This window comes from Bombus fervidus, chromosome 1 (assembly GCF_041682495.2).
Source record: "Bombus fervidus isolate BK054 chromosome 1, iyBomFerv1, whole genome shotgun sequence".
Taxonomy (NCBI): domain Eukaryota; kingdom Metazoa; phylum Arthropoda; class Insecta; order Hymenoptera; family Apidae; genus Bombus; species Bombus fervidus.
This window is the reverse complement of record NC_091517.1, coordinates 24,862,597-24,874,906: the sequence shown is the minus strand read 5'-3', so window position 1 is coordinate 24,874,906 and position 12,310 is coordinate 24,862,597. Positions and strand designations below refer to the sequence as shown.

At 36.6% G+C, this 12,310-nt stretch overlaps 1 protein-coding gene across 3 annotated transcripts in view; it reads left to right on the top strand.

The window, feature by feature from the left end:
* The window catches only part of LOC139998278 (protein O-mannosyl-transferase TMTC1), a 284,183-nt gene that overhangs the window by 220,421 nt on the left and 51,452 nt on the right, over positions 1-12,310 (top strand). For all 3 annotated transcript variants that reach the window (XM_072022734.1, XM_072022725.1, XM_072022744.1), the window contains exons 8-9: positions 9,835-9,956; positions 10,338-10,502. In XM_072022734.1, the coding sequence (XP_071878835.1) occupies positions 9,835-9,956; positions 10,338-10,502 (287 nt within the window). The remainder of the gene's footprint in view (positions 1-9,834; positions 9,957-10,337; positions 10,503-12,310) is intronic.

The window sequence follows — 12,310 nt, the reverse complement described above, 5'->3', positions numbered from 1 at the left end:
TTCATACAAATTCTCCGTGGACTGTGATATTCTCTGTTCAGATAGATGTAATTTATCTTCGTAACTTTCTGATTCCTGAGCTGCCTTTCCTTCAGATGTTTCTTTATTTAGTTCGTCAAGCTTGATTTTTGTTCGTGCTTCCGAAAATTCGTTATTTTTCTCAAAACTATTATCACTCGTACGTGATCCTTTTATTTCGTTGTTCAAATTTTGGATATCATTTGCCTTGTTTAAAAGAAGTTTCAATAGAGGATTCTTCTCTTGTTTACCATTTTTCAACAAATTATCGTAATTTTGTGTAGCATTTGTAATGGTTATTATCTTTGGTTTATAGTCTTCGTCATAAACATTCAACTCTGAGTATTTTTCATTTAGGTCATACTTTTGATCCAATATATCAGTTGCACCCGTATTTTTTATATTTTCATTCTCTCGCACGCCTAATAGATCATCCTCGTACGAAAGATCTATTTTCTCCTGTCTCTTGGCATTTACCTCGCCGTCTATTCTGTAGTCACTTTCGTTAAGTGACACGCTTGGATATGACGTGTCCACAATACTGTTCATAAATTTATTGTCCTCTATCGTTCCCATACGTTCATTATTGCTTTCGACAGAAATGTCGTTAAATCCATTAAAAATATTTTCAGCTACTTTCTCTTCTTCATCGCCTCCCAATCTTTTCATATTGTTGTAAGTGATATCGTATCCTGTCTCTTTCGGAATATTTTCTACTTTGTCTGCTGAACTTTTAACTTTTACATTCGACACTTTTACTATTTCAGATAATTTCTTTCGAGGATCTAATTTGGATAAATGCATAGCGTCAGGATCGTATGTCCCAGTGCTAAGAGTATCTTTGTGTATCCAACTAGCTTCGACCAGTGGGTCTTTGTATCCTTCGTTATCGGTCCAATTAAGTGGACGTAGCGTGGCTGCTTCAAGTAAACGAGATTTAATTGTATTTCCGTGTATGTCTGGAGAGCGAGCTTCGCTGATATTCAAAGCAGGCTGAGTACTCGTTTCGGAGAACGTTCCGAGTACTTCGTTTTCGATTAATTGCCGCGCTGCAGATGGTGTCGCGTACTTGTCAGTCACTTTCGTATGGAGCTTGGTAATTTCATCTTCTTTCGATCTCGTTTCGCCCAAATTCGAATTGTTCAACGTTTCGTGTTGATTCTTCTCCAATTTGTCATTCTTCTGCAAACTTTCGCCGCTTAAATCGGACAATAAAACTTTATTCTTCCACATTTTTGGCATGTTCACCGTAGGTAATGACTCTTTACTTTCTCTGGCGGCATCATTACTCTCAGTCACTTCGATGCTTGTGTTGGATACCTCTACGGGCGCTTTCTCTTTATTTAAATCCCATGTAATCGATTCACTTTCGTTCAAAGAAGCTTTTTGTTCGGTTTCTTTGGCGTACGGGTCGTTTAATCTACTTTTCCCTGTCGTTACAGCTTGTTTCTGCGTAATACCTATCGAATACTCGTTACTCCTTCCAGATATATCGATTTCTGCTTCTTTCGTCAGATCTTTCCTGTCGCTTTTATTTATTTTCCCATATTCAATAAAATTATTACCATTCCCTTCGGTTTCATAGTAATTCTTAATTTCTGCAGAATTTTTATTTGTTAATAATGTAGCAACGTTTGAAAGTTTTCTTTTGAGGTTGCCACTGTCCAGTTTATCATCTGTTATCGTAGAATTTCTTTCTTTATTTTCTTCTCCTATCTCGGTACTGCCGTTGCTTATGACTGACAAATTACTAATCATTTTCAAATCGTTGTGCTTAGACGAATGATCTTCGGCCGTGTTACGCCCCGTTATTTCCTCTTTCTCCGTTTCTTCTTGGTATCCTTGATTAATTGCAGTCGATGATATATTATCTTCTCCGGAGATGCCGCTATTACCGGAGAACTTAGAACTCCAAGCCGAGAATGATTCAGTCGCTTGTTCCAAGTTTACATCATTTGCCACTATTTTATCTTTGTGTTTCCCTAGAAGATCTAATTCCTTCGTTTTAATTAATGATTCGGTTGAAGTATCGATATTTGAATTTAATTTCGAGGCTTCGTCTATTTTCTTTTTCGCATAATATTCCTTCTTCAGATTTTCAATTTTTGTTAATGCGGCGTTAATGCTTTCACGGTCAGACTTTATATATTTCTGACTGCTCTCGTTAGGATCAATAGTTTCGTGATCGGTCTTATCAATGAAAACTGGAGAATTAGTAATATGCACGTCTGAGAAGTTACTTTCTTCGTTTGAATTATAAAATACAGATCCGATTTCTTCTGGCCTCTCCTTCGACGAAAATTCTTTAGATTCATCACTTAGAAATCCAGCTAGATTAATAACCGATCGATCAACTGTTTCGTTCAACGTCTCTAAAGTATTATCAACCTCATTCGCTGCTTGCGTTCCATATTTTTCTTTGGTACCACCAATCACGTGTGTTTCTTTCGCTGTCTTCGATTCTTCTCCACCGCTTGCACTACTATTTGAAATTGATGGATCTTTTATAATTTCCTTTCTCCCTTCTTTAGCTTCCTCTTGCGTATTTTCACTCGACGCTCCTTCGAACGTCGCTATCTTATTTTTTCCAGGTACGTTTTCTTCTAAAGATACTTCATGAGTTGCAGGTGAAGGATTATTATCTTCGTTAAGTCTATCAGAATATCGAAGCGCGTGAACATCTATATTATTTAATTTTCCGAAATTCGCGAGAATTTCGATTCGATTTTCATCAGGAGTTGTAGACGTGTCATTTCCGCCCGAGAGAAGCTCTTTGTTTCCATCTTGTAGTTTCGCAACGTGTGCTTCGATAGTCGCAGTGGAGGATTCGTCGTTTCCTCGAGGATCTGTGGGACTTCCTGTTCCAATACTGATACTTGACAGGTTCGTTGCTTGATTTACTGCAGAATCTCGTAACAATGTTTTCTCACTGTTCTCATACTCTTGCAATATTTCATTAATTTTATTCGCAGAATTGTTCTTCTTGGAAATAATAATATTGTCATTGGAAAATTGATTGCTTTCGATATTTAATGTTCTTATTCCGTCAGTTTGATATTTCGATAATTTATTTGGTTTACGTTCTTTCGTACGTATAATATGTTTTTCATTATTTTCCAATGGTTCGGTGTTATAAATTTCTTGATGAATTCTTGGATCGTTAAACGGTTCTTTCTCCTTGGTATTTGTTTTTGCTGATAACACACGAGCTCTATTATTCTTTTCGTGAATTCCAGCGTTTACAAATGGTCCCTCTTCTGCAATGTCTGTTATTCCTGATAACGTACGATCTGCTTGTAATTGCGTTCTTTTTACTAATACGTTATTTTCTTCCACCGATGACGCATTTTCATCGAATATTTGATTCGACTTTACGTCTTTTTTATCGTTATCTTCCCAAGTATCACTCTTTATTTTGAAATCTCTCTTCCCGAGAATTTCTTTACTCAAAGATAACTTTTCACGCTCTTCTTCATTTTTGCTACTCGCTTCGTTCATTTCTTCTTCGATGGACGATAGTCCTATTCCCTTCGTCATATCTGCTTCGTATTTTCTTTTATTTGTTACGATGTGATCCTCTTTCAGCTTATATTTACCTCCGGATGTTTTATCAGCACTTGTATCTTTGTGTATTGCTCCTTCGTACGAAATAACCTCCTCATTTTCTTTACTTTTATTTTCAGATATTCCAGGTTCTTCGTCCACGTTCAAAGATTCTTCGCCAGACGTTATTTCATATTCTTTTTTTCTTAATTCACTTTCTTTATTCGAAATTTCAAACGCGTCGTCATGAGTACCATGCGAGTCATTGTTCCAAGGATCTTCTTTAAATATTTCATCGTCCTTAGTCTTATCGGTCAAGTTTCGGTCAATTTCATATTGCTTGTATTTTATGTATTTCTTTATATTCTCTTCCAGGTTTTTCTTCATTTCCTCGACATTTTTATTAAATTCATCCTTTTCTTTCTCTGAGGATTCTTCGTCATGTTGCACAATTTTCTTCCCTTGTTTTATATTTATTCGTGTATCACGAGGATCAAATTGTTCGATATTTTTATCGTTTTTAGTTGAAATTTCATCCGAAGTCAGTAACAAATTGTCCTCGCGAAGCTGCGGTTTGAATACTTCAACCGACGGATTAAATTTCTCCGTTTCTACGTTCATTGACCCAGATTTATCTTCCTGCGTTACTATCGGATCGTATTCTCTTTCGCCTCGATATTCTGGGCCTACTTCCTTTTCTTTCAAATCCCCCGTTTCAAATTTGTCATTGTGCACATTTCGTTGCTCACTTTTTCTCTCCTGTAAATCTGTCGACTCAAATTTCTGCCCTGCTACATCCCACGGCCCAAAGTTCAATTTTACGTTACCCATCTGCGAACTTTCTGCTTCAAATTTTCTTTTCGCTGAAATTTCCGGATCAAATTTTTTCCTTTTCAGACCTTTCGACTCCAATTTATCTCCTTCATTCACATCTTGTAACCGAAGTTTCTTCCCCTGCGAATTCTCAACTTCAAACTTTGTTTTCTTCGTGCCTGAAATATCATGTTCCTTCTTTTTATCACTTTCTTCTTTGGACTTCTCTTTCTCTACATTTTCTAATCGGAATTTTCCTCTATTTATATCGTCTACTTCGACATCCTCTTTGTTCCTTACTTCGGATTTCTGCATTCTTAAATTTTCTTCAGTAGAATATTTCCTTCCTAAATATTTCATCTTATATTCTGTATTCTTCAACTTCTCTACCTCAAACTCGTTACTATTTACATCAAACTCGAATTCTGCCGTTTCAGGATCCTCCGTATCGTGCTTCTTCTCTTTTAAATTCCCCACATCGGATTTCTCTTCTCGAGATTTCACATCAGCTATCGCTTCCTCTCTTTCCTCTAAAGATGTCCGTTCGAGTTTAACATTTTCATCAGAATCCACTGTGTAATCGGCGCGATCTGCCGATGGAACATTACGTCCCTCCATCTCGCTCTGCTGCCCATCGTGATTCAACGATTTTCTTCGTTCTTCGTTTTCAGCGGGCATCTCTTCGGTAGACGTTGATTTCGTTCCAATACGCTCGCGATGTTTCACACGGCCACGTTTGTTCGCATCGACGCGAATTGATGTTTCAGCTGCACTCTTCTGTTTATCATATTCCTGTTGAATACCTTTGCGAGCGTCTGTCGCCGGGGATCCGTCGATACGCCAGGAATTCAACGAGAGATTCTTCTCATTTCCCTGGTACAGATTTTGCCGTCTCTGCATCTGCTCTCTCAGGTCCGACGATTCATCTAACAATTGTGGTATTTTTAATTCCGAAGAATCTTTTTTCTCTTGCGTTGTCACGATCGACTTTTCCTTTTCCATCGATATCATCTTTTCATCCATTTTGTTCCTTGCGCGTGGAATATCGATGCTTTCATTAAAATCTGATTCATCATTCGGCAACTTTGAATCTCGATACGAATCCTGTGTTTCCTTGTTAATTAACTTCCTGTCCTGTAAACTGGATTTTACATCTTGATACAGTTCGTCCCGTATTTCGTTGCTAATTAACTTCCTCCCTTGCATATTTTGATCCACTTTCATCGAGTTTGATTCATCGACTGTCTTCGATTCTTTATCCTCTTTCTCCTGTCTCGAATCGCCTTCCCACTTCGTTCGTAAAACGAACGGATCCGAAATGAAAAGCGATTCATCGCTCCAAGGTCGTTTATTTTGGTTCGTTTTATCGTGTGCTCGAAGTATTTTCACAGGTAGTTCTGCAGTCGAGAGTTTATCACTTGCCACTACGCTGTTCATTGTGTTGTCGATCGAAATGTCATCAAGTAACGTCTCTTTATTTTTTATGTCAACGTTGATTTTCGTGTCACGATAATTACCATCTTCGTTCCTACGTTCGTCATTTTTGATCAAGCCTTCTTTATTCGCCTGTGTATCCGAACCATATTCTCCTGGTTCTTCCAAACGCGATCCAAAAGCTTCCTTATATTTTTCTTCACTTCTACCCGAACTATCTTTTCCGGTGTCTTTCGTCGGTGATGCAGCATCTGTATCGTATGTTTCTTCGGTTGTACCTGAACCATCTTTGCTTGCTTCTTTCACTCGTGATTCAGGAAATAACAATAGATCATTGTGTCCGTCTTCAGCCTGTTCCGTGATCAAAGACGTTTCTGTTAATTCGTCAGAATATCCCGTGCTTCTGCCCTCGTTCAAAAGAGACGATACATTGTTTTTACTGAACGCGTCCTTTTTATCAATTTCCATATCTTCGTTATTCTGTAGGAATTGATTCGTGTTTAGAAATTTCGTATCATCGACCCATTTTTCATTTTCGTTCCAATTCTGTATTCCTAGATCGTAATTCGCGTTTGACGGTCTCAACAGCGATTCCGTGAATCCCATTCCTGATCTGAATGGCAACACAAACGAGAGCCAATCGTCGCCAAACGCGTTGTTTCGGAATTTTCCCATGTTGTCCGATTTCACGGTGCTTAAATGCGCCTTGGCATTCGCCAGAATCTTTTGAACCTCGTCCTCGTTGTTGAGATTTTGCGTTAATAACATGTAGTCCGCAATATGGTAGTCTTCTAGCGATCTTCGTTGACGATTTTCGTGCGATTTGCGAAGGGTAAAGTCGGACTTTTCTAGCTTTGGCCTCAATAAAGAGATTAGAGACGGGAGATTTCTTTTTTCTCTAGCAGATTCCTGTATTTGAGTAAAGATCAATGTAAATAACGGGGATTTTTCTTAGAAATCAGATATTTTTGGTTTTTGTCAATGTTTATCACAGAAGTTTTACAATAGTAGAAGATCGTGGTTGAAATTCATTAAGAGTCATTTTTCTTTTTTATATGGAAGAACAATTTCCAAATTCAACGCGTTGTCGACAAATTCAACATTGAAACTAACTTTTATTTAATTTTGGTATTAAATACGCGTTATTGTGAGTCGTTTGAATATTTGAAAAATATTAATGACACTAATTATATATGCGAATTAATATTAAATAAGTTAATAACTAACATAACAACACTGCTGCTCTTCTTTTTTTATAAAACTCTTATAAAGAAATTTTTACAACGTCAGGATGTAGAGATTTTTTAATACACGAAAATTGATACAACGAATTGAAAACATGGATGTAGTATCGAAACATTCAATATATCAATATCGCATTCTCAAATTAAACAAACTAGGGGAAGAAATTGAATGAATCAAGATCATGGAACGGAAAGCGGAACACTAATTCTCTTCTGATAGAAATATTTCTGAAATATTGCAAAAACTGCCATAAGTACGTCGGCAGAGTGACCAATTCTATGTCACAGCATAGAACTTTCTATCGTCACTTTAAGATCCTCATGTCTAACATGTAATTACATTTACAAAAATTAATTGTATTTTTCGCTATTTCATGCTACAATTCGAATATTTCACTACAAAATCCAATTGACAAAGCGACAAATCTTTTAATCTAAATAATTTTCTTTCCTATTCGATAACGAAAAATTGCTGAAATATTTCAAAAATCGCCAAAAGTACGTCGGCAGAGTGACCAATTCTATCTCACAGCATAGAACTTTCTATCGTCACTTTAAGATCCTCATGTCTAACATGTAATTACATTTACAAAAATTAATTGCATTTTTCGCTATTCCATGCTACAATTCGAATATTTCACTATAAAATCCAATTGACAAAGCGACAAATCTTTTAATCGAAATCACTGTCTTTCCTATTCGGTAATGAAAAATTGCTGAAATATTTAAAAAACCGCCATAAGTACGTCGACGAGTTGAATATTCTATGTCACAGAATAGAACTTTCCATCGTCACTTTAAGAGCCTCATGTCTAACATGTAATTACATTTACAAAAATTAATTGTATTTTTCGCTATTCCATACTACAATTCGAATATTTCACTATAAAATCCAACTGACAAAGCGACAAATCTTTTAATCTAAATAATTTTCTTCCCTATTCGATAACGAAAAATTGCTGAAATATTTCAAAAACCGCCAAAAGTACGTCGGCAGATTGACCAATTCTATGTCACAGCATAGAACTTTCCATCGTCACTTTAAGATCCTCATGTCTAACATGTAATTACATTTACAAAAATTAATTGTATTCTTCGCTATTCCATGCTACAATTCGAATATTTCACTACAAAATCCAATTGACAAAGTGACAAATCTTTTAATCGAAATCATTTTCTTTCCTATTCGATAACGAAAAATTGCTGAAATATTTCAAAAATCGCCAAAAGTACGTCGGCAGAGTGACCAATTCTATGTCACAGCATAGAACTTTCCATCGTCACTTTAAAAACCTCATGTCTAACATGTAATTACATTTACAAAAATTAATTGTATTTTTCGCTATTCCATGCTACAATTCGAATATTTCACTATAAAATCCAATTGACAAAGCGACAAATCTTTTAATCGAAATCACTGTCTTTCCTATTTGGTAATGAAAAATTGCTGAAATATTTAAAAAACCGCCAAAAGTACGTCGGCAGATTGACCAATTCTATGCCACAGCATAAAACTTTCCATCGTCACTTTAAGATCTTCATGTCTAACATGTAATTACATTTACAAAAATTAATTGTATTTTTCGCTATTCCATGCTACAATTCGAATATTTCACTATAAAATCCAATTGACAAAGCGACAAATCTTTTAATCGAAATCATTTTTTTCCCTATCCGGTAATGAAAAATTACTGATGAAACTTGAAATATCACGGCGGTGAGATTAAAAAGCGAAGAGCACGACATTCGTTTACTCGTCACTTCAAAGATTTATTTTTCAATGAATCCGACAAACCGGAAGAAAATCAAACGGTCCGCTGTCGGACGTCGAGGAGGCTTTTGATCATCCGCAGCGCGTCCAAACATACCTGTCTATCCGCGAGGCGAAGAAGCAACCCTCCCCAATCAGTTCCGCTCGAAGCCTCTTGCACTGATCCCATTTCCCACCGGGTTAATCCAGCCTCGTTCGCTCGTGATTTCTGTCGTCCATCCTCCAAAGAACTCTTCTTTCCTTCAACATCGTTGGATATGGTTTCTTCGTCGACGATGTTCACGCGTTCTAACCACGTTTCCGGGCCCTTCTGTTCCACAATATACTTGTTCGACGTTTGACTTGAAATTTTAGACGAGACAATAGCGAAAAGGAGCGACGAAAGGATCACTGGTATCTTCATCATCGTTGGTACTTCGGACACTATTATTCGTTATTGCTGATACGTCGATTATATACTCCGCTGGCAATTGTACAAACAGTCTGCCGAGAACGCGTACGTCGAATATATGCGAATGTTGTTCCAGACTAATGTGCATCGTATAGTTGCGTTGTTTGATGTTATTTATTCGTGAAAATTCTAGATTTTTCTATCTAGAAACAGTCGTTTCTTTATTTGTTCGATCGCGATGTAACTTGCCTTATTTTCTCACGTTTCTCTCGTAAGATTAATTACGTATTAAACCGTCCCATAAGTATTCCGTGTCTGTATATGCGTGTAATTTTGAAAATACAATCAATTTCTTGAATAGTGAATAAATGATTTAATTATACGAGTTCCTTGTTTCGTATCACGCAGAGGATACTCGAAACTTGGTTGACACGTGCGTGATACGATTTCGACAGTTAGCGCGATACAAAACCATTCGAGTTTTCTTTGCTCGTAAAAAGTTTACTTAATACGTGGTTAATGGTTGACACAATACTCCGCGGGAAACCCGGAACAATTTCGTTTTCAAGGCAAAACGCTTTTCTCCGCGTCTAACGCAGCAACCTTCGTTTCATTTTCAGCAACAGAGGCACCCGCCTCTTCTTCTTGGTTGGATGTTCCTGGTACTGCCGTTCTTGCCCGCATCCAATCTTTTTATTACCGTTGGATTCGTCGTTGCGGAACGTGTACTTTATTTGCCCAGGTAATTTAACGAAATCTTATCATTCGTTGTAATTTTTAAAATAAACACTGTATATGTGTTTCAGAATAGGAGATTTTTAAAGAAAAGAAAAAAAAAAATATCGAGAGAAGAAAAACAATCGTTTACAAACAACGTTTCATGTATATGTATATTTTTCAGAAGTAGACTAAACTGAAAATTTCTATTAATATAAACTTGGTTCGTTTAAACAAAATAAAATGTATATATATATTTATATAAATATTCATGCAGTATAATTTAGGAAATATAATTAAAAGAATGATACGCAGTTACGCTTGAAAGATCTTAAGATTTTACTGTATTTTAGAGAACATTAAGACAGATTCAAAGATATCTCAAGCGAACAACGAATGTTTACAGCGTTGGATGGATTCTTCTGGTCGTATACGGGATGCAAATCAGCTGGACGGCTATTCCACGCAGAAAAAGTCTGATCACGACTGGAATCGTTCTACTTCTACTCCTAGGATGCTACAGAACGATACTTCGAAACAGAGACTGGACGTCCAGAGAAACTCTTCTCAGGTTTGTCAGTCGAGCCTTTTAACACTTTGCACTGGAAACGTCAACCGTACTAGCACTATATTTCTGATATAAGACGCTTCGATATTGACGAACGTATGAAGTTTATAAAGTTATTAGACATGCACTTTACTTGTGCATTTTATATATATATATGTAATGATTTATATATTTTGGAGGATATTGTATTCAAAAAGAAATCAAACATCGAATATATGAACATGAGAACAAAGACTGAAAGAAATTAGCGTGTTTCACGATCTACTCTGCAAAAAATACATATAACGTTACATCCGCTGAAAGAGTTTGTTAATTTTAATGAATTCGTAATGTAAACATTTAGATGCTTTTAAAAGATAAAAAACGACGAGTTTTGAAAAAAGTATATGACATTTCCTTTTTTGCTTGATTACGCAGAAATTCTTGAATCTTCGGAACACGCGATTATTTTTCACCGTACGCAAAAGCTGTCATAACATTGAAATGATAACAAACTCGTCGATAATAGGACGAGATCGAGGGACGACAGACACGAACTTTTGAATGTTCGCCGATATCGATGATGAAAAAATAATATTCGATATTGTATTTTTCTTTTCTTTCTTTTGTTCGTGATAGGGAAAAGAGACCGAGAAGTTGAATTTCATCTTAAAGCTCGCGAGCCAACAATTTCAACTGGAGCGCCGAAATGTTTTTCAGCTGCATCGTTATTCTTGGGACATTCGAGAAATTTTATGAATATTTTTAAATTCGTGGGGGAACGCTTTTGCACCGAATTTTCCGAAAAAAAAGAGGAAATCTTCACGCTTTATGGAAGCTACGTAGTTTATTGTCGTGGCAAAGAAATTACCTGCAAGCTTGTAAAAATGTAAGGATACGAGGTTTCACTGTAGGTAATGGGTATTCAGTTTTATGTAGTCGAGAGTTAGAATTATAAGGTAAAAGATACCCAATATCGAGGAGATTATAAAAATATAGAAGACAAGAGTTTAATGCCAAAATTATTGACGTGCAGGAGGATTTGCAAATATTACTAATTTATGGATGGAATCGATCTACGTATTAGATAATTTATTAGATTTAATTTGATATTAATACAATTTATTGATCTTAGTAATTCGACTCAGGACTTGGAAAATTTCACTAATCATATTAGTTCAATTATGCAAGAGGATCTTGATCGTCGATAATTCCACATTTATAATACATTTGATTCCAAAATTTTATTCAATCTATTACCGAATTTCTTACGAGAAAATTTCCTGCCGTTACTAACTTGTACCTCGCAATTCGTAAAATTTCATAGTCTATGTATATTACATTTTTATTCTTGTCGTTATATATTTTTATTATCATATATCTACATTAGTACAATACGATTGCGCAAAAGGAGCCTCATCCTCGATATTTCCCCACCTTTAACGCGTTAGTCTACAAATTAGTAATACAGGAGTCAAAAGAAACGTTCAGTCGGAAAGTTTACAAATGAAAAACCAAGGAGAAAATGGGAAATCACAATTCACGTTACTCCCTAACTTGAAACTCTGCCCTTAGTCGTTCGTTCGGTACGCAAGCTCGTAATTCGTCGTGCACGAAATCCCCAGTCTAAATTCCCCGAATCGCGGCATAATTTCGCGGAAATTTACGCGGGCCTCTTCGTCATTGGTGGGACAACGCCGCGGGCACACGGCCAAAGCTGTCGCACGAGCGAGAATCGCGCGCGTGGAAGCAATTGGCCACACGATATCAGATGTAACCGCGGTGGGATAAAGAGTCAGGGATCGCGTCGAGGTCGAGATGACGACTCTGTC